This window comes from Denticeps clupeoides, chromosome 8 (assembly GCF_900700375.1).
Source record: "Denticeps clupeoides chromosome 8, fDenClu1.1, whole genome shotgun sequence".
NCBI lineage: Eukaryota > Metazoa > Chordata > Actinopteri > Clupeiformes > Denticipitidae > Denticeps > Denticeps clupeoides.
The window spans coordinates 11,593,095-11,620,871 of NC_041714.1; the positions used below are offsets into that span (position 1 = coordinate 11,593,095).

Genomic DNA, 27,777 nt, shown 5'->3' on the forward strand with positions numbered 1-27,777 from the left:
TCCTTTTATTTAAATAACCCTATAGCAAATTTGAAATGCTTAGAAAGAAATCCAAGACTTGTTGACACATCAAAAATGATTCCCACGAGTAGCCGGTAAAGGCTAATTAGATGGAGGGCTCTCAAGTTTTGAAGACTGGTAAGAGTGTAAGAGTGGCATTCCACTAATCCTCCTATGAAGCTCCTATGAATGGAGTCAACAACAGTTTTGGAAGATTTCATTACAAGTAGCAGAAAAATGCAAATAATTGCAGGATGCCTTTTCATTGGTGGTTGTCATTGTCTATAGTTCTCTACAAATCCATGCAAATGCCCTTTTAACGTGTAAATATAAATGTATAAGTGCACTCCAGGTCTTATTATGAAGAGTGTCTGGGTTTTTCAGCTAACAGTGCTGCCTTTTTTCGTGGCATTTGTATCTGCATTGTTCTGCATGTAGTAAGAGTGTAGTTTAAGTCTATTTCGAATGAAAAAAATACCTATATGCAGATAGCAGTTTGATCATAAAATTATGCTTTCAAAAAACGCTTGTCTATCAAATCATTTGCAGCTTGGTCGTAAATACATATCTGACATTTGAACCATGCCCTTTAATTCCGTTTTCCACCTTGGTCCTGATCCCTACACAGGGATAGACACTCATTCGCATTCACTTCCATAGACGCCCAATTCAATGTGACATCTAGTATGTGTGCGTGTGTGTACTACACACTACATATAGTGAAGAGAGCCCTGTAGACGGCAGAGGGGGCAGCGCAGTGGCCTGATAGGAGAGCTCACTATGATTAAAGTATGGTTTTAATTATTACCTACTTAATAGGTTTTGCTAAGCATGTTGGTAAGTTCTTTTCATATTACAACACATTAATACCAACTATTTTTAAGAGAAATGCTTTTTTTTTTTTTTTTCTTGGACTAAGCATGAACGAATGTGAGCTCAATGTCAAAGTATTTTTGAGTGGTGCACCTATACAAACATGTTACACCAAGAAAGAGAATAAATCTTTGCTTCATTATCATTCAGGTTTAATGATACTACAGTAACCAATATGTAATGTTAAACCTCAGACCCGGTCATCTATATGGTTTTAAATAGTGCACGATTTGCTCACTTTTACCCAAATTTAAGGAAAATAGACATTTTTTATGATTTGTAATACTTGTTTGCCATTTGAGCAACAAAATATTCAAGAACATATTTGTGACCAGAATACAACAAAATTACGTTCACACAATTGGAAATTAATCAATGAATTATTGTAAAAAAAAAAAAAAAAAAAAAAAAAAAAAAAAAAAATTCAATAGAACATAAAACCATTGAAATCAAATACAATTAATTCAGACTAAATTAAATTCTTCCAACTTTAATAAATGCAGTCACATCAAATGAAACACTAAAAGAAGGGGACCATCATTAATGATCAATATTTGGATTTATACATTCGTTGCCTAATTAAACCGTTGGCAATCACGTTCTCTTGATGAAAGCATTTTCTTTATTTGAGCAGAATAAATGAAATGCAAAAAATACAAAATTAGATGTAAACCAAGTTTTATTTTGCTCTAAGTAGTGTCTTGAAGCACTACAGCATGGTAAACAATGTAAATTAGTACAATTCATTCTCAAAAAAGCCATCTGAGTTAACATGAGTAGTTAAAAAGGTGTAACCTACATTAACCCATAAATATTTAAACCACTTTCTTATACTTCGATTTAATGAAAGCTCACAAATGAGCAACAATCCTCATTGAGGAGAACAGAAACTTGATGTCGGCTCAGCGACAACACACGCACACACACAAAAAAACAAAACAAAAAAAAAAAAAAAAAACAATAAACAAAACACTTATGTTCCCATGGTATAAAGATGCTATACATTTGGGATGATATGCACATAAGATAAATGTGCCGCTAACAGTCTTGACCAAAAAATTAAATTCCAGCCAAGTACAAGCAAGCGCCTAACTTAATCTCCACTGAACAAGAGGAAAGAAGAAAGAAAGGGGAAAAAAAAAAAAAAAAAGCAGCATTTTTTTCCAGACCTTGTTCACAGTCATAGGGTCACTGCAGATGAACTGACATTTGCCTCTGCTCCATTTAGCTGCTTACATGAGAAGAGAGTGAAGGACGGGGTGAATAAAAATAATAAAGAAATAAAATACTTCCTTCCTATAGCATTCCTCACGCAACTCTATATATGCATTTGCAACCATAGGCTTGATTTAATTAACAATGGAAAGATATTACACAAAAGGTGTCCATATAAAATGCATTACTATGTAAAAAGGGTCACCAGGTATCCATCATTTACATTAGCATTGTTTGGTCGACAAACACCCAAGAGCTGATATCATTTCTACACAACACAGGCTTGCTTTCACACACCCCCACACTCACACTTTGCCTGTGGAAGGATCAGAACAACACTCGGCTGGTTTTGTCTCCTTATTTTTTCTGTTTGTGTTTTATGTATAGATGTATAGGTTTGCCAGCAGCTTAATCACACATCTCCTCTGGGATCTCATGGGGGTTGAGGATTCCTGGTACAGACATCTGCAGTTTATGCTTCTCCTCCTGGGCCTGACGGAGTGATGCTTCACGCTCTTCCAGGAACAGATCTGAAGTGTCCTCACCAGCAAACTCCTGCAAAGAGGCCAGAGATGAGGAAAGAGATGCTCAGGAGGTTCAGAGGATTCAGTTTCTGAGTTATACTGCCAGAGAGCTGTCAGCTCTTCCAACACACACACACACACACACACACACACACACACACACACACACACACACACACACACACACACACACACACACACACACACACACACACACACACACACACACACACACACACACACACACACACACACACAAATCCTACTCTCCTCTCCAACACACGAGCTGAATTAGTTACCACAAACACACTCACTGCCCCACTGCACTTCCATGGCAGCTCTGTTCCTCAAAAGGCTTTTTTAGTCTTTTACACACACGCGTACAGTACAGGCCAAACGTTTGGACACAGCTTCTCATTCAATGTATTTTCATGACCATTTACATTGGTAGATTCTCACTGAAGGCATCAAAACTATGACTGAACACATGTGGAGTTATGTGCTTAACAAAAAGTGGAGACCTGGCCTCCACAGTCACCGGACCTGAACCAAGTCGAGATGGTTTGGGGTGAGCTGGACCGCAGAGTGAAGGCAAAGGGGCCAACAAGTACTAAACGCCTCTGGGAACTCCTTCAAGACTGTCGGAAAACCAGCTCAGGTGACGACCTCTTGAAGCTCATCGAGAGAATGCCAAGAGTGTGCAAAGCAGTAATCAGAGCAAAGGGTGGATATTTTGAAGAAACTAGAATATATAACATGTTTTCAGTTATTTCACTTTTTACCTCGTGTTCATTCATAGTTTTGATGCCTTCAGTGAGAATCTACCAATGTAAATGGTCATGAAAATAAAGAAAACACATTGAATGAGAAGGTGTGTCCAAACTTTTGGCCTGTACTGTATGGGCTGAGCAACATCAGTTTGAAAAGTTAAATATATCAATAAGGGCAAAATTATCTGAACATTAGATACAACAAATTAACAACCAACAAACGTTAGTTACATACATTGATAAGTAATAGTTAATAGGAAATAACTCTTACCTTAATCTGTACCAGGAAATCTCTCAGGTGCTCCTTAAAGGCAGGAATGTCCTGGTTTAGGCTGAAGAGTCCTGTCACAAATACCTTCACCTGTGCGCTGTAAAAGTAAGGAGTCATTTTAAGCCTGATAAATCTTGCCAAATGACACTGGATATTGCAGATTATTACATATCTGAGCAACATCTTACTCTTGCAAGTGTGGGAATGCAGTCTTCAGGAGATTGGCCACATACTCCTGAATAAAGCCCTGGTTGTTGACAGGGTTGGCAGGATTGAGAGTTGTGCTGATTTTACCCTCCTCCACCAAGTTAAACATATAGGCCAGAATGGAGGCGTGCATGGTTAAACCTGCAAGGCAAAAAAAAAAATTCCCATCAGTCACACTCCAAATAAAGAGGATAAAAGGTCAAACCAGGAGAACTCATGATTTTAATATGCCTTTCCCTTACCAGCAGTGTGCGATGTATCCGTGACCACAGAGAAGATATGCTGCAGGATGTCACAGAAGTATGTTTGATAGAAACTCTGAGCAGCCGCCTCCTCCTGAGCCACATTTTGCAGCAGAGTGTAGAGGATCTGCAGACCTGCCAAAAGAGATACAGATATGTTTGTAGATTTATTATAGCAGTAAGCATATTAGGATATGAACTTGGTTCTCAGGTATCTCATTACTCAGAATGAATGAGTGAAAGTAAAGTGATTGTCGTTGCGATACACAGCAGAGCACACGGTGACACAATGAAATGTGTCCTCTGCTTTTAACCAATCACCCTTAGTGAGCAGTGGGCAGCCATGACAGGCACTCAGGGAGCAGTGTGTGGGGACGGTGCTTTCCTCAGTGGCACCTTGGCGGATCAGATTTCGAACCGGCAACCTTCTGATTACGGTGCCATTTTCCTTAACCACTAGCTCTCCACTGCCCCACTTGGTCAGGCCTCCTGGGCTCACCTGTGTCAGCCACATTCCGCATGGTGTGTTTGAAGGCCCAGATAATGGAATCCAGCACAAGCTTGAACTGTGCTGGAGGAATAGCCAGGAATGCTGGAAAACAATGGGAGTTGACCGCCTGGAGAAGGTAGAAGAAATGTGTCCGGTGCTCAGGGTACTCTTCAAAGTCCTACAGTGGGAGAAACAACAGAATGTGAATTTCACATGATCCTTATCTCCTCATCCGCAATATCTGTCTGCAATTTTTTCTATCCACATTATTCTCCCATTGACAGGCATTCATACTTTCATCTTGATATTTTAAATCCAGAACAGCACCTTTCACCTAGTGGGTGCAATTTTGTTAAGTATTTTGTGGTGGTAGTAGCCTGGCACTCGCCTATGAACCTTTGAACTTGACAGTCCCTATAGCTACTGATTGTAAGTCGCTCAGGATAAGGGCGTCTGACAAATATTATGCCATAAACGTATGTTGCTCATGGTCAAAAAAAAAAGTAATATACCCACCAAATTAATCCTAAAACATGAGACTGTAACTTACCTTATTGATCATGTTCAGTGTGCACTCAAAGACTGCATCAAAAATTTTAGGAATCTCCGAGGTGATGTGGCCGCCCAGCCTGTTTACAATGGTTGCCATGGTACTGAGGACCTCAGGCTCACGAGCAGCTGGAACATTCCGCTGGTAGTCAATTAGCACAGCGTCTAACAAAGGAGGAACAAAATTCTCCCCCACCTGCACACACAAACACAGGCATTAATAGAACAGAAGCACATTCCTTGCCTTTCAACAAGAATAATCTCAGAAGAGGAATCTGAGAATATGGTTTATGCATATTTGACTGTTTCATTCAACTTCCACTTTATTAGACACTTCCCCCTAAAGGCACAGCTTCAGAAGTTCTCTAAATGTTTCTATCCATAGTGCTTCAGCACAGGACAGCTGTACCATGTTTTTGGATGCCTTACTCTCTACCCAGCAGTGACTGAAGCAATAAATGCAACAGTTTGTAATTGTACACATATAAATATTGGCTGTAAAAAGAACTTTATCTTAATAAACGGGCTTAAGCCATAACTTGACTACATGACCATTTGTGCTTGATATAGATTCTGTGAGTTAAGGAGTCTCATCTGTAGAAGTGCTCTCACCATCTGTGGGTCATTTGAGCGGCTAACCCAGCCGGATATTAACTTCAGTGTCTCACGCTTGACTGTCCTCATACTCCTGATCAAAGGCTGCTTCGTCACCATCTCTCCTGAACAGAAACATAGCAACAAGAAAAATTAGGAGACGTGGTCACGCTAATACACAATACAGCAGACAGAATTTTACAGGTCATGTTTAGATTAAGTTATGCACTTGTTATGTAGTCAGACACTCTTTGGGCGCCTGTCACTTCACTCAGTACTCACTCATCACACACTTCCAGATGACTGGCTATTTATAGCCCCCATGGACGTTATCATAGCAAGTGAAGTACTACAATTCACCATTACACCCAGCCCACACACACTCACTCACTCACTCACTCACCATTGGTCTGGATAGCAGCAGAAATGTTCTCGCTGAGGCACTTGTAAACGTTGAGCATGTCTAGGTATATGCGACCCAGCTGGATGACAAAGGGGTGGCCCACTGCCTTGCAGGCCCTCACGTTGGTCTTCAGGATGCTGCCTAGCTGCTTCACAGTCTCAGGGTCCTTCAGGATGTCTACATTCTACCAGGGGATTAAATAGTAATGGAATCATGTGCTACATGCATTAACTTAGGCCTAATCTCATGATACACACAACTGCTAAGAGGTTAGTGTAGCTGAAGCAGTGTAGTTATATGAACTATTTTAATTATACAACACTGAACTTGCAGTTTGATTCTAGGAGTGCTCAAAATCAGTAGACTTTATTGTTTTCTTTCATTGATCACATCATGAAGTGACAAGCATTTGATACCTGTCAGCTGAGTGAGTGATGCTGTTTAGAATAATAGCTGCCTGATTAACATACTGGAAGCATCAGCTATGCAATTAATTGCACATCTCAAGCAGAAATTGCTTTGATTTAGCGTCTAATGCAGCAAAATAACTACTCATCCCTCGCTAATATCTACATAATCTAAGTCATGGTTGCCAAACACCTATGGAGAATCTAATTCACTTAGTGTGCATGCTTTTGAACAGCGAGAGGAAACGTCTTAACACAGGAGCTCAGATATAGGTGGTTGTCTTACCTTAGTTGCCTGCTGGATGATGCTGTCCCACACTTGATTGGGCAGTAGCATGTATTTCTCGATCAGGTGCTCCTGCACTGCCTGGTCTGTCTGCGCTCCTATCATATAACCAACAGCCTCATAGAACGTATGAACCTACAGGAATTGATGAAAAGAGACAGAAAGAACACTAAACACTGAACCAGAGCAAATTAGGTACGTTCCAGCCACTTGAGCCAGATCTAAACCTTAAATGCCTGCTGGGATTCTATAGAACATCCACATTAATCTATAACAACCTAAATTCCCAAAAACCCAACCAACCTGCTGTGGCTGGAGGTCACAGATTATGGTGTTGATATTGTTGAGGATCTCGTCAATGAAGGGCATGACCTCGCCAACCTGGACTTGGACAAAATGCCTCCTGCACTTCTGGGCAATCTTAATGAAGGTATCACAGGCCATGTCCTGCACACCGTCGTGGGTCTCTAATCATAAGACAGGAGACTTGAGTAAAACTGTCAAGTTCTTGTCATAACTGCAAATGTGCCAGAACAGTAAAATATTGGCACCAGTGAAAACTTAAAATAAGCAATCTGGTCACATAGGGCTGCATGGTATAAACGCTATGCGATATACATTTAACCAATGGGAGAGATTTTGTTTATACCGACCTACTGCTAAATTATCTTCAGATTATCTAAAGATTTCAGTTAAACTAGTAACTCTGCAATGCACCTTAAAATGGGCATCTCCCTCACCATGCATGAACTCAAAAAGTTTGTTAACGACAGTCTTCAGGAACTTCCAGTGAGCTCGAAGGAATCGTGGGTACTGGCCGACAATGTACATGATGTTAGATGCAATAATGGCTTTATTGTCCTTCCCGCGTTTTTGTTCACAAAGTCCAAGGAGGTCCTGCAGAACAAAATGAAACAAATAATCTAAAGTCAATAAATAAAACCACCTACATAGGCTAGAAGAGATTCAAACCCACCTTGATGACAGTTACGAGGAACCTCTTTTCATCCTCCTCATGCATTGCCCCACTGATGGAACCGATAGCCCAACACAGTGTGTTCAGGTTCTTCCAGGACCACTCTGTCCCATTGACCTGGTGGTGGAGCTTTTCAGTCATAATCCGTTCGGTGTCTGCATAGTCCAAGTGAGTCAGGTACACTACAGCCAAGATGGAAAATAGTGACAGAGTGAGTCTTCTTGGTCTTACCTTGTGCAGGGTTCTTACACATTCTTACAATATAACTTTGAATTACTCTAATTACGCAAATTTAATCGACAGTGTTTCTTCCTCCAAGTTCGTGCAGGCCCAACTCAGAAAAATGGGCCTCCATCAGGTTTAAACATAGATCATCGGCTGTAAATTATGTGACTCAAAAGGAGACAAGTTCCTGCGGAGGTGTTGGAACTTGGAAGCATTTTACACAGTACCACATGAAGTAGCTCACTATGTACAGCTAGCAAAGACACTGTAGACCTGTGCTAGTTTTAAATGTTGTTGTTATAAACATAGAGAAACATTTCTTGCGCAGTCTTACAGGAACTTCATACTACATGTGCTTCATTATACATTCATGTGCCAATCACTTTTCGCGTAACTTTATATGTATAGTTCATATTCCAAAACTTTTCCAGACCTGAAAAAATTTTCTTTTCAAATTTCATGACTTTTACAGGTTTTTAATACTTGTGGCATTAACATGTTGATATGTTAACATATCTGGACTCACCAAGTGTTTCCCTCATGTTCTTGTACAGGTTGATTGAATCTGTATCCTTCATGAACTCACGGACTACTTCTCCTTGGTCATTCTCCACCACCAGCACCTCTTCAGGCTTAGCCATTCGGCTGACCATTAGCAGACGAACCTATCGGAGCATCAGGGAATTCAACGTTTTTCTTGTTTCCATCCTAAACATCAGCTGCTCAATGTTTTTTTTTTCCAGCAAAGAGAAATGTGTAATGTGTAAATTCAGATATTACAATCTTCTGCTCAATGTATAGGTTTGACAATATACTGTTTATGATTCTAGACCACTTGTGAAGAAGGAGAACCTTACTCACAACACTTACAAAGCAAACAGACTTGTCCACCAGGCACTAGAACTTTAGTAGGTAATTCCCCTCATACCTCAACCATCATAAGGCTTGTTCAAGTGCAAAGGTTGTTTTTTCAAAAACAGTAATACAGCCAAGTATTTGGATCTTTACCCACTGGACCACTCACAAACCCGCTCCTGTTTTCCATTCACTCACTTTCCATAACAGCTCATTTATAAGTAGGGTCACGGTTAAGGGTTGTGTGAAATTATGGATTAAAAAAAAAAAAAAAAAAAACAACAACAAATTTATTTGTATTGTGATCAATTTCATTTGCCATAACAAGCCTTAGTCACGGCTATTGGAGCCCATCCCAGGACACTGGGAGCAAGTTGTGCTCACCATAGGGTGCACACTAATATGGACAATTTAAAGTAATAAAACGACTGCCATCGTTCATTATATAAACAATGGTCTCACAACTGCATTCTGTATCAGTATGCTATGCTTCTGACTCTTTACACAGACATTGGAAAAGTCGCTTACCTTGGAGAGGACGGGCAAGTAGAGCTGTCTCCTTGGGGGAACGTCAAAGTGCTGACTCCCAGAGAGAAGAGGGGACGTGGAAGTGGAAAAGGGGCTTTCACGGTAAAGCTCAGCAGCCAGATGGTTCCAGTACTCCAAACAAATTTTAAATATCTCAGTCTCCTCCACCTCTGATACCAGCAGCATGTAGTGAAGGGCCTGAGGTCATAGAAACAGATCAATAAGGAATGCAATTGAAAACTCAGATGGACGTCATTTAGGAACACATCACGACAACTGCTCTTCACCTCCATCAGAGTCTCCCTCAGGTTAAGCCTCTTCTCAATGAGCTGACCATGCTCCTTCAAGAAGGTGCACAGGAACAGACTGAGGTTCTGGATGAAGTTTTGCTCGTCGTCTTTGCCATTGGCATAGGCTAGACGTATGTTGGTGTTCAGGGGAAGCATCTATAACAGAGTGGAAATTCTAGGATCAGTACACAGTGTTCCATTCATATTAAATGTAATGACAGATGATGTTCATTAACCATTTCTTCTTCTTCCAAATGATGGAGAAAACAAAAACATTGTCTTTCAAATAGTCCCCTCACTTATTATTTTACATTCCAGCACTCTGCCTACCTGCTTGAGCTGCATCATTGTGAGCGTGAACAGTGTGACAAACTGCTCCTCATACTGGCTGACGCTCACACCGGCTATCTCAGTCAGGCACTTCAGCGTGACGTTCCGAAACATGGGCACATTCAGAAACTGCAAAATCACAGGACAGAATGTGAGTTAAGAACTGACCTGAAAAGGACACCCTCATCCATGACCCTGTGAGATCAAAAGGCCTTACAGGCTTCAGCTAAGGTATCACATCCTGCTCTACATATACAGAAATTACATATTTAAGATAGGCACGAGGGAACATACCTTATACACCAAAGTGCTAATGAGCTTTGTCTCAAAAATATAGCCAAGAGGGATCCAGTTCAGAAAACGAAGGAGCGTCTCTAAAGTAGCATGAACCAATGGGGCATTCTGGGAGTTTTCCTAAATATAAAAGAAGGTAAGAGTCACATAATACCAGTGACTCAATGTAATAGTTAATCCCAATTGTACATACCATGACAAACTGGCAAAGCTGGAAAATCTGTGAGAATTCGTTGCACATGCTGAAGGAAAAAACCCAGGTCAACTTTAGTTAAATAAGGATCTCTCTCTCATGCTCACATACTCATACCATCTGAACTAAGGTTTTAATTCAGTGCCGATACAGTGATCTCACCTGTCCTTCAGGTGTTTGGCTTTAACCTGGGTCATCTGACCACTGGAGAAGTCAAACACCTCTTCGCTCAGGAGCTTCAGGATGACCATGTTGTTCTGGCAAAGGCTCTCGCTGGTGCGGCTGGCACCCACAATATCACTGATAAAAGTGGGCCAGTGCTTTGGCCATTCCTGCTTCAAAATCTACACATGCACATAAACCACACAATCATCAACTCTGAACTGTAAATTCTCACACAATGGGATTGGTAATAAAATTACAAAATAATTCAACCAAAATATGAATTGGCTGTCTTTAACTGCAGTTTATGTGACTTAACTTACCTGGACCAGGATCATATTTAGTTTTCCAATATACACCTTCTCTTTCTAAAACAGAAAGAACATTATAACATTTAACTCAATTAAGAAAATGAGAGGTAAAAAAAATATCCTGCAGGTAAAACAGTCATTTACTCACCTCTACATTTGCTGCATCTGATGAAGTCTTGATTATCAGACCAACAACATACTTTTTTATACCTACAGGCAAGAAAAACATGGTGTGGGAATACCAAAAGACATTGTCCCATGCTTTTAGGTTTCCCCCACTATCACTATAAAAAGGTGGCACCTTTTTAAAAGGCTTGTGTAAGCTGGTGTCTTTATAACTGATTCAAAATATGTTCCAAGCATTATGCTTATGATTTATTAACACTGCTGCTCTTCAAAATTCATCCAAACAAAGCATATCATTGGCGAGCAGTAGGGGGCAGTAAAGCAAAAAAACATGGAAACATACAAAGTGCTGGGCTTTTATGCATTTATTAAAACACAATAACAGCACCAAGCAGATGTTTGAACATGTATATCTAGCTTTAAACAACTGAAGGTCCTTTCAGAAATCTTGCAGATTTACAGTCACTGACTGATGTTCTCACCGCTTACAACAGCAGCATCTAGTGTTGAAACTCAAAATATTCATTAACAGAAAACAGACAGTGGCCCCCATGTTACCTTAATTGTATTAATTGCATCTTTTGTGCATTTTTTATGTGCTAAAGTGAATCAAATTGCCATATAAAACCTTTTGAAAGGTTTAAAGTGAGAAATTAACCAAAGGCAAAAATATCAAGTCTAGCGTGAAAGGGTCCTTCAGCAGTTTTCCACTGGGCAGTGTGTTCTTCCATTTCCCTTGGCTGTTCCGCTGTTTAAAGAATTGCCAGAAAGCTGAATCCAATTCTTTACAAGAAGCAGTAGGCCCCAGCCAAGCAAAAAGCACAGCAGCATGCTTAGCAGGGAATACGCCTAAACCCAGCAACAGCACATCGGTTGGTAAGCGTGAATGCGCTGCTCTCGCAACCACCAAGAGTCTCACAATGCCAAGTTCAATTTTCAAACACAGCTCCAGTATCAAGGGCCTTTCACAGTGACAAAAGTTTTAGGTTGATGTAATGTAGATGGAAAAAGCTACAATAGAATACTAACTGTAGGCCCGTAACTTGCTTTTGCAATTATTAATTTTTTTTGACGTCCATTGGAAGGGTAACTGCATGAGATTCTTACCTTCACACTGGTGTCTGGGCAAAATCTTCCACCTCGTTTTTATAACCGTTTCCAGAATCTGCAGAGCATAGTACTGTAAGGCCAAGAGAGAAAACAATGTTACTCGCTTCAGTCAACACAAAAACAAGGTCACAACTCATATCACCACAGCTTTGAATTTCAGTACAAAAACAGACAAAAAAATATTACAAATTTCCTCTTAATTGTACCTGCCTGAAATGTATAACATACTTAAGGTGAGGGGGGTAAGATTGACAGGTTTCATGCAGATTTCAGTGGGTTAAATAAATATAACTTTTTGAATGAAACCCTGGAGCAGTCCTGCTGTTGTTTCCCGTATCACACCAGAAAGTGAAAGAAGACAGGCGAACACCTACACTCGTTCAAAATGAGGCGGCTTTGGGCACTACAAAGCAGTTAAAAGAAAAAAACAAACAAACAAATAAACAAAATTAAAGGAACTCAGTGGGGAGACCTCTGCTCTCTCAGACACCGTTTTCAGCTAATGGTCCAAAGCAATCGAACACAAGCAGCCACGCCCCGGACATTTTCAGCTGACAAAGTACTGAGTCAACGGATCCCTGTTTTCACCTTTTGCTGGTGTGTCTCGTAAGAACAGCAAGACAACCCACAGGTTTGATTTTATAAGCCCTCATTCCTACTGTTTTGTAAACTTTACCCTTTTCAAAAGGAAAAAAAAGCTTTTTATACATAGTTAGTGTATTGGTTATTGTCACTAGGGTTATTTGGATCAACAGTACTTCAACTGTAGGGATCATTGAAGTAAGGCGCAAACAAAGGGGAGGTGGAGAGGTGGTTAAAAATAAATGAATAAAAACAACATCAGAAGAGATGCACCACAAGGTAATAGAATCAACGCAGTGGGACACAGGGTGCATTTCCAGTGCAGACACAAGGAAACATTAAAGGTGAACTTGAAGGCCAAACTACCCTCATAATACCACTTACTGTACATGGATGACTGGTGGCAGCTAGTACAAGATCCACAAGACCTTACAGTGTTGCACCTTTAATTTCCATTGAAGATTAAACAAAGGAGGAAAACAGAAACAAAAACTTTGCAACATGACATTCCATTGACAGGTTGCAATGTTTTGACTGTTTACAGAAATGGCAGGGAGTATACAGACCTGAAGAGAACACATGAGAGCAGACAGGAGACAATGATCCCTACAGTAGAAATAGCTGCCACTACGCCTGGCTATGATGAGGTCTAGAGACTGTCTGTCTGCAGTCTGGAACCCTCCCTCCTCCCAATGAAACAAATGCAATAGAAATTGATGAACAGAATTCAGTCAAAGGGAATCAAAAGGGTAGACCTTGTGGAGGCCTGCCGTCAAAGCCTAGCTGTGTCAAGGTGCACAGGAAGACACACCCCTTTTCTTCCTATTACAAGCAATCAACATAATGGAACATTATGATTAATATCAAATATTAACAACTTCAATTAAGTATTGTGATATAAAAAAAAAATCTATTAAAAAAAAAAAATATATATATATATATATATCAAGAGCCAAATAAGGGATCACAAGTGCTTATCTAGTGCACTTTTGTCTTCTTTTTTTGTCCTCTAAATTAAGATAAAATTAATTTAGACAAATTTAAGAAGTGTTTACCTTTTCTGCTTTCTTTCTGTTCCTCTAATGACCTCACTTTTGGGCAACTTATGTGTTTGAAATAATATATACTGTTGATAAATCAACTCAAACATTAGTAATGACTGTCAGTGTTAAGAGCAATTTTACAGGCAAACAAAAAAGGCAAACTGATTTACCATTACTTTGAGGAAGTCTTCAAAACACTGAAGTATCTAGATAAAGTAGCCCCCACCCCAACAACAGCACACAAACACTAAAACAAAATAATGAAAATGGGTTACATTCAATTTGCCCATCTTAACATGACCAAATTAATGTAGTACTTTAGCCAAGTAGACATTAAGCATTCAATCGTAGATCAGCTGTCAGATTTGGAGCAAAGGAGCCTGTTGGTTAAGAGGTTTAAATGTAAGGACATTGCATCATCTTCACAGATGAGGCACCCTGTTAAGGCATTTCAATGTAAACTGTTGATCACATGCCAACTTCAAGTTGGACCTTATGTTGAGAGAGGAGGGTCTCATAGTGTGGGAGTAGCACAGATAGGTTTAGGGGTAGTGAGGGGGAGTATCAGTGATTACTTCAGTGTCACCACTCCAAATGGACCATACCATGAAAAGAACAAAGACAGAAACAACACTCCTTTCATACCACAGAGACTTAATGTGGGTGACCAGCATTCAGTGGTGAGACTATATTCTTGCTGGTACTGCTGGTTAAGTCTGACAGGACTTCCTCAAAGTAGGGAAATGGCATCCCTCCACCTGAGTGTCCCAGTGTTTGGCTTACTTTGGTGTTCATGTTCTGGGAGAACTCCAAGATGGTGTCTACTCTTGTCCAGGCATCTGGATGCTCTTTCAAATGGGTCAAAACCTCCTGTGCCATTCTTTGCTAAAATACAAAAAAAAAAAAAAAAAAAAACACAAAAACAGATGCATGTCTTTGAACATTTTACAAATGTGTCAATATATGAGGTTTGTTAAACCACAATGCCTCTACACATTAAAACATATGCATGAACATCCCTTACCTGTGGTCCAACACCGTGGTAAAGACAATTCACAACATTATCCAGCAGGTTAATATCCAGTTTCTGGCTGAAGTCCAGCAGCTGTCGAGCTGCATGGTCGGCTAACATTGTCATAATTGCTGGCATAGAGCTCTGCAAGGACAGGGAGGGGGGCTATGAGGGCAGGGAAAATATCCAGCAGACAAAGTCATGTGAGCAAAAAAATAAAAATATCAGGCACACCATTCCAAACCACTGACCCACACCTCCACCGCGACAGGGATCAACAACCTTTATGTGACCGACTTGTTACTATTGGGTCCTTCGAGGTTGGTAAAGTCTGAATGAGCATATTAAAGAAATGGTAATATGATACATGCATCATAATGCCTATTTTATGGCATGTATAACAGCCAAACTATACTTCTACTCAACATTATTCATAATTATTTACTTTGTTTCCCTGGCAATAGCAATATTTAATTTTACTGTGACCATATGTAGAATTTAAACGTAGTAGTTGTCATTACCCAGCACTAAATCAATTATAAAATGTTGTCCCAGCAACAGAAGCACGTGCAGCCCCGCGTCTTCCCTGACGTCACGCTGTTTACATCTAAGGGCGATAGGCGGGGCCGCAGCTACTTGTGCTACGCACGTCTCCTTCCCTTCCCATTCGTCGATATGCAAAACCCAGCGAAGAACGCGTTCAAATCAAGCGCGGAGGTAAACAGCTACAGAAAAAGCTAGACAAGCGAGTTGAATAATAATTTCCTAAACGCAGAATTGGCGAAAGCGCTCCAATCACCCGCGCACCTGACTAAATGAGCGAAACCTGTTGAGACCCTTTACTAAAAACACCACCACACATGCTGCCAAGGACGGCGACGGATTTACAAATACAACATTTAAAGACCGGCCGCAAGGTTTGTGCGACACTCTGCAAAAATGTCGACAATTAAATAGCCATCTTCCCCGAAGGGCCCGAACAAATGACACTCTCCGGCTGCTGTGCTAAGCTAGTTCGCACCAGCCCCGGTTATTTGTAAATTGTACAAAAGGGGAGGGGGGGGGTAAACCTTCTGTCTCTATAAAACAGTTTTTTTTTTTTTTTTTTTTTTTAACACAGGCACCCAAGACTGCAGACATGAACTCGACCACAGGGGTCGTTTCGATACCGCGTCTTTTGCACTCGTTAAGGACAAACCAAAGTCTCCATTTGATATTCCATTTTTTTTTCTTACTCTTCTCGCGTGTTGTAGATTATCTGACGCGATTTAACCCGTTCGCGACCAAAGCCCAGCGAACTACCGTTCTCCAGACGTGGTGCAGATTTATTCACGTATAGTTCACTCGAGGCTCCCACGACCGTCCCTTCACGGCGCCAGACACCCCGCAGCACCCTCTCGGGCGTTTACTTACCTGCGGTAACTCCGTGATGCGCTCCTTTCGGATTTCTTTCTGTCGTTAACTCCGCAAGTAAAATTATACAAAAAAAAATCTCTACACGCCCAAACAAACACACGGTCGGAGGTAAATTGTCAAGTTAACAACCCAGCCAGCATTACCTACCAAAAAGTCCAAGCTTCTGCTTTGAAGGAGTGAGGCTTTTTTTTTTTTTTAGCCAAGAGCCCGAATGTTAATATTTAGACGCAGTTTGCTAACAGTTATTACAGCCCCCCCACTAAGTCAGCCACAGACTACTCCACTATGGTGAGCAACGATGGCTGGAGGAGACACACCAACGTGGTATCCGCACCAGTAATCACGGCAGGCTGAGCAGCTTCTTACTCCGGCTCATTTTACGAAACGAAGTACCGCGCGGCCGATTTGCGGAGCATTTCTTTACTGAGACCAGGCTTTTTTGCAGCGGGGCGGTTTGAGAGACTGCGAGCCTGCGCCTCTTCTCCTCACAGGCAACGAACTCATAACCGGTTGAAACCGGTTCAGACTGGGAGATTCCATCTCGGTTTAGTTTTCAGCCGATGGCGCCTCGGAAAGTTTGGACCCCGTGTCACGCCCACCTCGCGATCCCATTGGTCGCGGGGCCAACTGGCCCGCCCTTGCGCGGCCGCTATTGGGCGCCCGGCGCGTCGGTCAGGTTCAACTCTTTCGGGCGCCCACGCGAGCTCGCTCCGCCCGTGGTCGGAAAGAGGAGGCGGACTCCCAGCAGAATCGGCAGAATGGAGTCCGCGTCTCCCTCAGACGAGCCGCGCCGCGCCGCGCCGTCAGTACCGAAGCCGAGCGGCGGGACGCCAAGTGTGGCCGCGATTGGCTTAGCGCTTGCCGAACGACGCGCCGGAAACGTTCTTGCAAAAAAAAAAAAAAAAAAAAAGATATAAACAGCGATTTTAACGCGCAGTTTTGCGCACTTCTGAGATTTCCCCCCCGAGGAGTGCATGCGATTGCAATGCCGCTCTGTGCGTGTTTTAGCGGGCACAGTTGCCTTCGCGTGTCGCGTGATTGTAAGCTGGTAATTTTCCACTAGCCACGAAGGGGCGTGGTCGCGCTGAGACAGGGCATGTTGGGCGCATGGCACGAGGCAAGGAGGGGGAAAAGGCACAAAGGGGAATCGATGGCCGATTATTTCCGAGTTGGCCGCCGCAAAGGTGCGCAGGAGCGTAGAACCGAACGCAATCTCGGTTCATTGTAACTTTTGCTCGTGGATTAAGCGACTCGAACGTGCCGTTGCGTCGTATGCAAAAATATTAAGTGGGTTTTTTCCTCCTCCTGTCACGTGATGCTACGCCAGTTGATGGAAAAATACTGGACTTTCTCTAGGCAACGTGTACTGTAGGGCAGAGCCTGAGAAAATGTGGCATTACTGTGTCACTTATATATATATATATATATAAACACTGATTTTACTGCAAACATATCTTAATGTTTTATAAATGTGCATAAAACAACAATACACAATTGTTTTGCACTATGGTTGAAAATGTCAAAGGGTGTGTCAAGGTTAACATTTTAGTACAGGCTTAAATACATACGCCATACTGCGTTGCCTGATGCACATTCCCGTTTTTTACAAGGTTTTTTTTTTTTTTTTTTTTTTTGAACTCTGAACAAGTGGCTGATGACAGAAAAGAATACATATGGCTGCTGATAAACTGGATTTGGCCCATTCGTTCCTTTGCAACACGAGTGGCGAAAGTGTAAAGCACAACCCCCATGATTCAGATCAATCTGCTTTCCTGGAACTTTGAACAGGGTTCTCTGAACTTTTGAAAGGTGCCAGGTTTGAGGAAGGAGTTTGCTGTAAAAAAAGTGTTTTTAATTACTGTCCAAGAGACTGAACAGATCTAGTGGCATCTTTGACATATGTGTGCTTGTTGCATTATATACCATATAATTCTGTATCACCTTAAACTGCCAGGCAGGTATTTTTTTTTTGAAAAAGTGAACAAGTGAGTTTTTTTTTTTTTTGCACCATGGCTGACGGAAGTTATCTAATTACAAAAAAAAAAAAACATCACACACAGACAAGAATAAATGTGAGGAAGTGAATTCAGGATTGGACTGGTCAAATCTCGTTCTGTCTGGTTTTGGCAGTCATTTACATACATTATCATTACATCATTACACCACAGTAGGGGGCTGACCTTACAGTGGCTTCACACTACGTGATGTTTTTCTAGCTCAAAACCTAGAAGCTTTGTGCTGGGAGCTGCACATGTCATGTATTGTTGCAGGCAGCGGCGTCAACATAGCAAAACACTGTACGTCCTGAGGTGCATTACTGGCTACTGATTATACAGTGGCAAACAACAAGGAATGTTGTATGCTAGGCTTGCCAAAACAATGCATATTTAATCACTAGTGCTAGAAAGATGTATTATCTGTGAGTAAATCAAAAACAAAATATCTATTCAGAAAAAAAAAAGTGCTCCGTGCATGTTATATGCATATCAGCAGACACATACACATCCCTAAGTGAAAGTAAACGAGGATCGGGGTTCAAAACTTTATCCACAGGACTGTAAATTGATTGCTAAACAAAACAAACGAACAGCGTCCTCTAGTGGACGAACAGAAAACTCCATGTTAGTGGTTGGAGATCCTGCAAGTTTACATTTACAGAATTTATCAGACGCCCTTATCCAGAGCAGCTTACAATCAGTGGTTACAGGGAAGGTCCCCCCCTGGAGCAACTTAGGGTTAAGTGTCTTGCTCAGGGACACAATGGTAGTAAGTGGGATTTGAACCTGGGTCTTCTGGTTCATAGGCGAGTGTGTCACCACTAGGCTACTACCACCCAGTTTGGACCTGGGTGAGGGGCGGTCCCAAAATCCAGAGAGAGATGCGCAGTATGACGATGTCACTTTACTGTAAGCAACTTATGAAAGAGAACAAATGTAATGTGAAGCTGTGAATAATGATTTGAAACACGGTTACTTGGCAGACAACACTAACAAAAGCATGAAGCAAAGCTTTCACGGGCAATAAACAATAGACAAAGGCCAAATGCCGGATGTAACCAAATGTAGACACTGTTCACCTTTATCTTTGCTCAGGTGTTTAGAAACAGAGGTCATTTTCTTTTTGCCGCAGAGTGTACATTTCTAGTTCAACAGTCCCAGGTCTACGGCGCTGAGTTACAGTTGTGCTGTAGCAAGTGAGCCAGTTTTTTAAGACACATGCAAAGGAGGCCTAGATTGGTAACATAGCCTGCTCCAGATATACGCTGATGGCGCTTGACCTCCCCCTCCGGTAAAGCGCAGAGGATACCGCTGCACCTCCGTGGAGAGGCAGGATCAGGTTTAATTTACACTGAACACACCATTGCTAAACACGCCCTGGATTTTCAAGTTTAGGGCGCAACCGATTTATTGCACAATGAGACCTTCGCATGTATTAATATTTTATATGTGTTACTGTGCAATTACATAATTACTATGTAAAGCTGAACTCTAGAGACATTATACTGGACTCTTGCCAATATTTGCCATTTCAGCAGACTGCCAGACCTCCCACTCAAATAAAAATCCAAGTGAGGTGGGATTCATGTGATAGTGACTGAAATACAGTAGGCAAAACTTCAGCCCACAGGCAAATCAAATAGACAAGTGGGAGCTATTACTAGTCTTAAAAAAATCAATAAGCTTTACAGTTACTGGAAATGTGATTATCTTGTATTAGGCAGGCTCCTTCCCTTTCTATTTGAAATCCCACCTATTTTCATTGGCTTTTACTGATTGTGGAACAATCAAAGTTAGATTTTATTGAGATTTAAATGTGTATTTATTTAAAAATGATTGTAGGACTGTTATTGTTGTGTTTTATGTCTGTACAGCACATTGAATTGGATTATCTGTGTGTGTTAGACTATTTGTCAATGCAGGACCTGCTACATTACCTCAATTGCCATTAACAGATTTATGATCATTTGATCATACCTTTCACACTTTCAATCACAACTTTTATTTCTAATGTTGTCCCAGTGGTACAGAAAATGTTGGTGGTCTAACATGCTTAGAATATAAAGAGAAGATTTCAGTCATGACAGCTGACCATTCTTATGTGTTACCACGCACGCTGTTATGATGGGCATGATTTAGACACCAAAATGCAGTGAAGGTGACCAGTCATGACGTCACCTGAGTCAGGACCACTGGTCACCGTTGCACTGACTACTGCAGATACAAGAAGGTTAGGATCTTAGGAAAATGGCATTAAGATGGGCCTATGGATGGTTCAGACACAGGGGCACAGAAGGGTGGAGAACAAGCAGAGTGTGACAGGCACTCATGGACCATGCTTCACTGAGCGGCTCGCAGAGTCCTCCAGCCTCCTTTCTTCCGCTCTCACGTTGGCCTTGACTGCCCAAAGCGCCCTTTTGCTCTTAAGACATGGAGAGACAGAAAACAACCAGTGTAATAAAAGTCTCAACAATTACTTATTTCCAGTAGTGAAATATGATGAGAAAAGCACAGTAAGTACCTCAGGGCCTTGTCAGATGTGCTGTGTCTACCCCCGCCCTGGGCAGTGGTCTTAAACTGAGCTTCAAGTCTGCTGTATATCCCACCTGCATACTGGTTCAACCACAAATAATGCAGACCTTACAAGCCAGTCAGCATAAAATGAGTATCTGCAGCAAAGATAATATTTTTGTCCATAAAATAAATTGTGATAGTTGAACTGGAAGGGGGAAATGCTCATATGGGAATAAATTCATGGGTATTAAAAGGATTTCAGATGCATTTACCTCTTTCACATCCTTCAATCTGTGCTGTTCTACATCACCAAACCTCAGCTTTGTTAGATGGCCTATGATTTCAACCATCCTCCTCTGGTCTAGACAACAAATAAAAAAAGAAAAGTCTCTGTTGAGACATCAAAACAAAGATGCGTGGAGAACTAAGTATCTATTTTAGCAAATATCTTATTTTTACCTTTGTGAACTGTTATTACATGATAAAGATGTGCTGAGTCACATTTTACTTTTTCTAGGGCATTGTCTGTTATGTGCTACAAAATTTACCTTCCTCTCTTTGAGCATCTTGGTTGAAACGCATTGATCGTGAGCTGTCCCATTTGCTCTTCTGAATACTTACTCTGTGGAGAAATCATCACTTCAAATGGACGTGTACGTCTATCCTTATTATTTTTGTATAGACACAGCCTTTATTTCTTTATCAGTTGAATACACATATCTGTTGTGTGAGATGATTACCAAACTGCAGGTAGTGTGTGAACTTACGTAAATGGTGTTGAGTCCCGGGAAAGAGCCTGACAACATTGAGAAATAAAAAACAATGGAATGATTCTGACAATAGACTGAGGAGGTCAGTTTTGTGGGGGAGAAATACCTTCTCTGTAGCCTTTTCTCTACGCTGAATATTTGGCGAGGACACCTGTCTTTTCAAAGGTCTACTGCACTTCCTTGCTTTCTTTGCAGCTAAACATAGAGTACAAATTTTATTCATACAAAACACAAACTAAAGGTCTTTTTCTTCTGAAAATTACTTGCAGTGCCACCTGCTGGGCATTATCTGCTATTGCAAGTGACCTTGTTTCTTGGAAACCTCCTCTTCATCCCCAACCTCATCCTCAGTAACCTCTGAACCGGTGGTGTAATCCTCATCTTCAGAGAGAAGTGACTGCTGACGCTGTTAAAAATGATAGCAGGTGACCAACATAATTATGATTATAAATGACGTATTAATTGGTTATGGTACTTTTTGACACTTACCAGCTGTAGACTCCAGTTTTTCAACAAAGAAAACTACAAAACAGGTCAGTTTGTAAGAATGAAACTGAATTGGGAAATGATAACAGGTAAGACTGTCACAAGTAAAGGTGACAGAAACCCACAGCTGCGATTTCCCCTGGTTTGTGAGAGGCCAGTACCCCAGGCTCCAGCAGAATATTACAATCCACAATTTTCACTCCAACAGGAGGTGGCTCCTCAGGGCTGCCACTGAATATGACAACACATGAGGGACACAGTCAACACTAGAGGTGACTTTAATATCAGCACTTATTATGAATAAAAGACAGCTCTATACATTAATAATAGCTCCATGCTCGAACTGCCCTATTAAGGAAAGTTTAGACAAATATGAAACTATTTGAAAAGTAATATTAAAGTAGCCCTGACTGATGGGAACACGGTGTCCCTGGAAAAAAAAGGACAATGACAGCATTGACCAGTCTGACCTCTCTGGCCCTGGAGCGCCGCTCACACACACAGCATCTCTGTGCAGCAGCAGGTCATTGAGGACTTTGATTTGTGCGGAGTTCACCTGATCTCCACAGCCTCTGCCATCCATGGCACGCACAACATGATCCCTCATCTTACACCCCTACAAAAACACACACCACAAGTCAAACAAATCACTTTCACTACATGTTTGGTGGAACAGATGAAGAGACACTGAGCTGATCCAGGATATGATCTAGCCGAAATTACTACATAATGCAAGGAGAGTCTTTTTTTTTTTTTTTTAAACGCTGTGTTTGGGGGATGCTGACATCATTCATTGTGACAAGAGCTCGTAGCAAGGTAGCTGCATGCATCCGATAAACTGCACCATCCACAGCACCATCCTTTTATGGATGTAGCTGGTCACAATGACCATGATCACATCCTGCTTTTCCTGCTTAGTTTTAATCATGCAATTTGCATTGTGCTCTCAGAAAAGCCTCAGTCCCCTGGATCATTTCCACCCTCACCTTCCTTACAGACACACAGGTGTAGAGTTACACTCTGCAGACCATCTGCTGCCGTACTCATTTATTAGCCACCTATTAGATATTATTTATCTGTGGGGACAATGCCTACCACAGTGGTGACACTGAGGTGTTACTAGGATATTTCTGTTGTGTTGATACAAATCTATCAGACACAACAGAGATATTTACCAGTGTTAAATGTTTTAAGCCAGTTAAAAAGAGAGAAAAAGAGAGAAAGAAAAAGAGAGCACCTTTGGCATGCCTGTGGGGTCAAACCGCAAGACCCTCTGGTTACAGCAGGTATAAAGTCCTGTGCCATGCCAGTCCTGCTCAGTCCCAAAGCTTGGGTACTGTACAGCTTCAGGGTGGTATTTACACTGGGACAACTCCGTGCACAGAAATGTCTGTTAGGACACAGGAATCAGTATTCACACCCTGTTCTAAGAATTCCTCTAACAGCAGTGGAAAAATAAATGCTAAATTTAAAATTAATAAAGTGTTGAGTATTGGGAAGACAAGTAGGAATAGATTTGAATCAATGAATGCAAAAAAACGACAGTATAGTTTTAACCTCTATAATACTGAGCAATCGGTTTACCTGATTCAAACCAAATTTCTGACTACCTGATTTAAAAGAATAGCATCAAAACTATTTGTGGATATGTGAAACTAATGGGGCAGTGGTGGCCTAGCAGCTAAGGACTCTGCCATGTTGTGTATCACAATGACAAAAACAATCACTTTCATTAGACAAAACTCTCATGTTAAAACCACCTGTTGACAGCAAGAGCACATGAGGAGGTTGACTGTTCCCCAGATCCTCCAGTATACCAGAACCCAAGACTTTAATTCTTCATACAGAGCACTCAGGTAGTCATGGACCTCCCAGCTTTTATGCCTAAAACACACACACATGAAAAAGACATTTTAATAAGGGTTAAGAAGTGAGGGACATGAGGGATGAGGGAAAATTCCAATTACCTGGTGTGACTGTACATGATGTTTCCATGAGGGTCGACGTTGATTTTGCCAGGAATACAGCTGATCTTTCTTTCGGTGTCTTTGGTTAGAAGTTTAAAGCAGAGACCACATCTAGATCCAAGAGGACACAATGTGAGCTAGATGCGTAACAACGGTACAAACCCAGGGCAAACCCACCTGTAAAGAGTAGCAGCATTCCCAGGAGAATCCGGGTTGTTAAAATCGTGATCAAAAAGCCTCTCAATTTTCTTCTGGAACAATTTGCTGGGAATTACATGTCACTGTTAAGTGTGTGTTCACTAAAAGTACTGCGCACAAACTGAAAGTAATATATTTTGTTCAATACCTTTTGAATTTGTCCTTTTTGTCCTTAATCTCATCTGCCTCATTGTGGTTGAAGAGGTCTGCTATGCGTGTGGTGAGGTTACTGTTGATGCAGTTCATGTTGCATGGTGTTGCTACAATGGCACTCATGTGTTGGTGACAGTACTGGACACATTCCTCAACCTACAAAACCAGTACATCATTGCGCTTAAAATGACATTTTTTTTGGTGTTATTAAAGGTGAAAATACTGTGATTAAATGAGAGTAGTATAATCAATAAACGAACATGTAGCCATCATGCAGCATGCACAGAACGCTGGTCACCCAGCACCCAGCCTCCATTCCTACACTTACTAATGCATCCATCTTCAAGAACTCGGAGGAGATCAGGATTGAGATCACATTGCTGGGTTCTGTAACCGACAAACACCACACAACAAATGACAAAAACAACGAAAAACACACAACACACACAATCATCTGAGACCAACAGCTGTCAACAGTGATCACCATTGCTGCCAAACATGGAACAAGCATCCACAGAAATCTGAAAAGGGTGCAGCCACATCCACGTTAAACAGGAGCTGGGTTACGTGTATTTACCTAGTCTGGGTTTCTCGTGATGACCCTGCACGTCTGCCTGCCTCTTCACATAATTCATCAGCCAGTCAAAGATTTGAACATCGCAGTGCACAGAGATGTCCACCTCGTCCCAGCGTTGGGCGTCCACAGACAGGTACTCTGCGAAGTAGCGCATCTCCTTCACCAACACGTCGCGGGGGCACACAAAGTCTTGTTTCAGGTTCTTAGCTTCATCACAGACATGGATAACCATATTGGGACTGCAGAAGGAGATTGATTTCAATGTATAGTAAAAGAAATGCCTGATATTTTGGGACAAGCAATTTGCTACAGCAGTGTACCCTCTTGTGCCTTTAACCTTCTCTCCTTCTTCTGGGGCGGCACTGCTCTCATGCTCCGCTGCTGTTCCCCTTCCTTAGGGAAAGGCAGAATCACAGCTCAGAAGAGGACTGGCCGATCATTAAAAACCCGCTGGGGCACTTCAGGGAACTGTGGCCATTCTTCATACACACCTGAGACTGAGAGGGTGCTTTGACTGGTCCGTGTGTCCACCACCTCTCCGCTGCTGTCAAGCAAAGTTGCCTTGATGTAGGAGGACAGTGTTTCAGACAGTGAGCTTCCACCTGTGGTTAGTGAGTTGCACTGATCATCCAGCAGGGGGAAACCGCCCGTGCTCTTCAGTTCCTCAAACCTCCGGGCACACTGGACAAAGAAAACACAGATTGCCATTAAAAAGATATTAGACCATCCCTGTCCATGTAAGTTGTGTCAGACCAACGAGTATCCAGTAAAATGGTAAAGGGTCAGAATTGTGATTTGGATTAATATGGCATGGATACTGCAGTATTATAGGTTCTGTGTTTAAAATGCACCACAATTCAAGCACAGATGTAAAGTTTACCTCCTTGGGGGTGAATCCCGGCACCAGCCTGGCTACATTTTCCCAGTTAATGGGTTGAGGCATTCCCCACAGAGAACTCAGAACCATATCCAGGACCAGAGCATTGTTGTCATATGGGAAATTATTGTTGATTGAGCAGAGTCGACTCATTTCTTAGAGAGAACAAGAACACACACGACAAGGTCTTCCAAAATTAGATTTTGTGAGGTACTATCAGCAGAGGCAATACCGTAAACGGCAATATTCTTGTCTTGTTCGGAAATACAGTTTAAGGGTAATTCTTCAACTATTGCATATCTTGTGTCCCTGGAATAATGTTTTTACTATCCTGCCTTTGTACCCAAAGAATAAAACAGTATTATGGGATCTTTGTTTTAGGATTTTCAGAAAAGAGTGGTTTTATTTTAATGGTATTAAAGACAAAAAAATGAACCACAGTTGAGGAATTATCCGTAAACAGAAAGTACAAAAATAATTTTGACAAAAATGCACACGCCATACATTATAGATTCAAACATATATCATATTTAGGCTTGGTTTTGCAGGCAAAAAGTAAACCATGTGGATGTAATTTTTTTGCCATACTTGCATGTGGCTGCTTGATGTAATTCAGCAGAGCTCCTCTTCAGCTCAGGACTTGCCGTCCCCACGAACTGGGTCTGCTGGACCTGGGCTGCTTTCGGCCATGCAACTAAAACATGACGACACGCAGATGCCCTGCAAACACGGCACGCGGTTTACGATGCTACAGATGAACACTAGCAGGCTAATGTTAAAAATAAAATCACAAAAAACTGCTGCTTCATAAGAAACACACAACAATTTCGGGTTTAGTGAATTATCCCGACATTTATGAATTCTATATCTATTATTTTTTGTAAATAACTAATGGTATATAAACTAAAGTTGCCGGCTGTACGTCGCAGTAAAAAAGAAAATTCGGCTCGGCGCACCGCTGCTAGGCACGGCAGTAGTTCGGCCCCGCCTCCCAGTTATAAAGCAGGTGGCTGAACCAATCAGAGACGCTGAAGCGCCCACAGCGGCGGAACTGGCCAATCGTTGTTCGCTGGAGTGTCCTGCGCGCTGCCGCTGTGCCACCTCCGGTGCCGCAGTGCAGCACGTGTGGTGACGCGTCCGCGTCGCGTGGCGACGCTTTCGGGCTCCATGTGACCTTACAGGTCAAAAGCTTAACGTTCCTTCACAGCGGTGGACTTTATAGCAGCATCTGTTGTCCAGGTCTTTGTGCGTGACATGTAAATAAGGATCATTATTTGTAAATATTTGTTAGATTCTAATCATTTACATTTACGCATTTTATGAGACGCCCAGAGCGACTTACATTCAGTAGTTCACCATGATAAAAAGTATAAAACATTATTCTGGGATCTTTGTTTTAGAATTTTCAGAAAATTAGAATTACCCATAAACAAAAAGGGCATTTATCAGATTACCTTATCCAGAGAACTTATAATCAGTAGTTATAGGGACAGTCCCCCTGGAGCAGCTCAGGGTTAAGTGACAAAATGGTAGGAAGTGGGGTTTGAACCTGGGTCTCTGGTTCATAGGTGACTTTGTTACCCATTAGGTTACTACCACCCAGTGGTAATTACGACAAAAAGCCACACAAAACTTGAGCCTTGGTCTTGCAGGCAAAAAGTACCACACGTGCATGTGGATGTTTGATATAATTCAGCAGAGCTCCACTTCAGCTCCGCACTTGCTGTCCCCACGAACTGGGTCTGCTGGAACTGGACTGCTCACAAATGCATCCTCAGTACATTCCCCATGATCTGTGCTTCTGCAAGGCTGGGGCAAATAGTTATAGACAATTTATACTTATGCCCAAAAAAGTTTATTGAACTTTATATAATATAGTCTGCATTTTGTCTATGGAATTATTTTTTGCTGTGTTTATCTTGTACGGTCCACTTTCTGCCGTGACAATAGTAAA

The 27,777-nt window shown here is 41.6% G+C and overlaps 2 protein-coding genes and 1 long non-coding RNA gene across 5 annotated transcripts; 1 reads left to right on the plus strand and 2 right to left on the minus strand.

Annotated features, from left to right (window-relative positions):
• Positions 1 to 1,424: 1,424 nt before the first annotated feature.
• On the minus strand, positions 1,425 to 16,890 carry xpo1b (exportin 1 (CRM1 homolog, yeast) b). 3 transcript variants are annotated; one of them, XM_028988898.1, is made up of 25 exons: positions 16,432 to 16,890; positions 14,881 to 15,012; positions 14,640 to 14,741; positions 12,229 to 12,301; positions 11,144 to 11,205; positions 11,008 to 11,052; positions 10,685 to 10,866; positions 10,523 to 10,571; positions 10,330 to 10,449; positions 10,036 to 10,164; positions 9,703 to 9,861; positions 9,416 to 9,613; positions 8,559 to 8,697; positions 7,808 to 7,989; positions 7,572 to 7,728; positions 7,135 to 7,298; positions 6,832 to 6,966; positions 6,139 to 6,322; positions 5,754 to 5,860; positions 5,143 to 5,337; positions 4,602 to 4,770; positions 4,103 to 4,237; positions 3,842 to 4,001; positions 3,654 to 3,750; positions 2,497 to 2,643 (listed from the first exon to the last, which is right to left on the minus strand). In XM_028988898.1, the coding sequence occupies exons 2-25, from the start codon at positions 15,004 to 15,006 to the stop codon at positions 2,497 to 2,499; spliced, it is 3,216 nt and encodes a 1,071-aa protein (XP_028844731.1). In that variant the 5' UTR covers positions 15,007 to 15,012; positions 16,432 to 16,890. The 3 variants fall into 3 exon arrangements, with proteins under 3 accessions (XP_028844734.1, XP_028844731.1, XP_028844732.1); XM_028988899.1 differs by lacking the exon at positions 16,432 to 16,890 and adding an exon at positions 16,282 to 16,421; XM_028988901.1 differs by lacking the exon at positions 16,432 to 16,890 and having other exon boundaries at positions 1,425 to 2,643; positions 14,881 to 15,006.
• LOC114795520 (uncharacterized) lies at positions 15,567 to 22,000 on the plus strand. The gene is made up of 3 exons (XR_003750519.1): positions 15,567 to 15,585; positions 21,313 to 21,448; positions 21,835 to 22,000. It is a non-coding gene; the product is annotated as an uncharacterized LOC114795520 (long non-coding RNA).
• Positions 20,260 to 26,794, minus strand: sanbr (SANT and BTB domain regulator of CSR). Its single transcript, XM_028988902.1, has 21 exons — positions 26,412 to 26,794; positions 25,827 to 25,978; positions 25,438 to 25,627; positions 25,267 to 25,339; positions 24,947 to 25,185; positions 24,698 to 24,756; positions 24,365 to 24,525; positions 24,196 to 24,282; positions 24,019 to 24,129; positions 23,812 to 23,935; positions 23,289 to 23,441; positions 22,522 to 22,667; positions 22,177 to 22,282; positions 22,055 to 22,087; positions 21,872 to 21,971; positions 21,672 to 21,760; positions 21,563 to 21,591; positions 21,344 to 21,417; positions 21,068 to 21,156; positions 20,803 to 20,894; positions 20,260 to 20,703 (listed from the first exon to the last, which is right to left on the minus strand). The coding sequence occupies exons 2-21, from the start codon at positions 25,974 to 25,976 to the stop codon at positions 20,667 to 20,669; spliced, it is 2,142 nt and encodes a 713-aa protein (XP_028844735.1). The 5' UTR covers positions 25,977 to 25,978; positions 26,412 to 26,794; the 3' UTR covers positions 20,260 to 20,666.
• Positions 26,795 to 27,777: the final 983 nt, after the last annotated feature.

Bases quoted from the DNA above. Each gene is read 5' to 3' on its own strand.
- xpo1b (XM_028988901.1), bottom strand. From the start codon at position 15,006: ATGCCAGCAATTATGACAATGTTAGCCGACCATGCAGCTCGACAGCTG. The intron at 14,742-14,880 runs GTAAGGGATGTT...TTTGTATTTTAG, and splicing joins ACCACGGTGTTGGACCACAG to CAAAGAATGGCACAGGAGGT. The intron at 9,614-9,702 runs GTGAAGAGCAGT...CTATGACCTCAG, and splicing joins TGAGGGAGACTCTGATGGAG to GCCCTTCACTACATGCTGCT.
- sanbr (XM_028988902.1), bottom strand. From the start codon at position 25,976: ATGAGTCGACTCTGCTCAATCAACAATAATTTCCCATATGACAACAAT. The intron at 25,186-25,266 runs GTACACTGCTGT...CTCCTTCTGCAG, and splicing joins AAGGTTAAAGGCACAAGAGG to TCCCAATATGGTTATCCATG. The intron at 22,283-22,521 runs GTCAGACTGGTC...TGTCATATTCAG, and splicing joins GGCGCTCCAGGGCCAGAGAG to TGGCAGCCCTGAGGAGCCAC.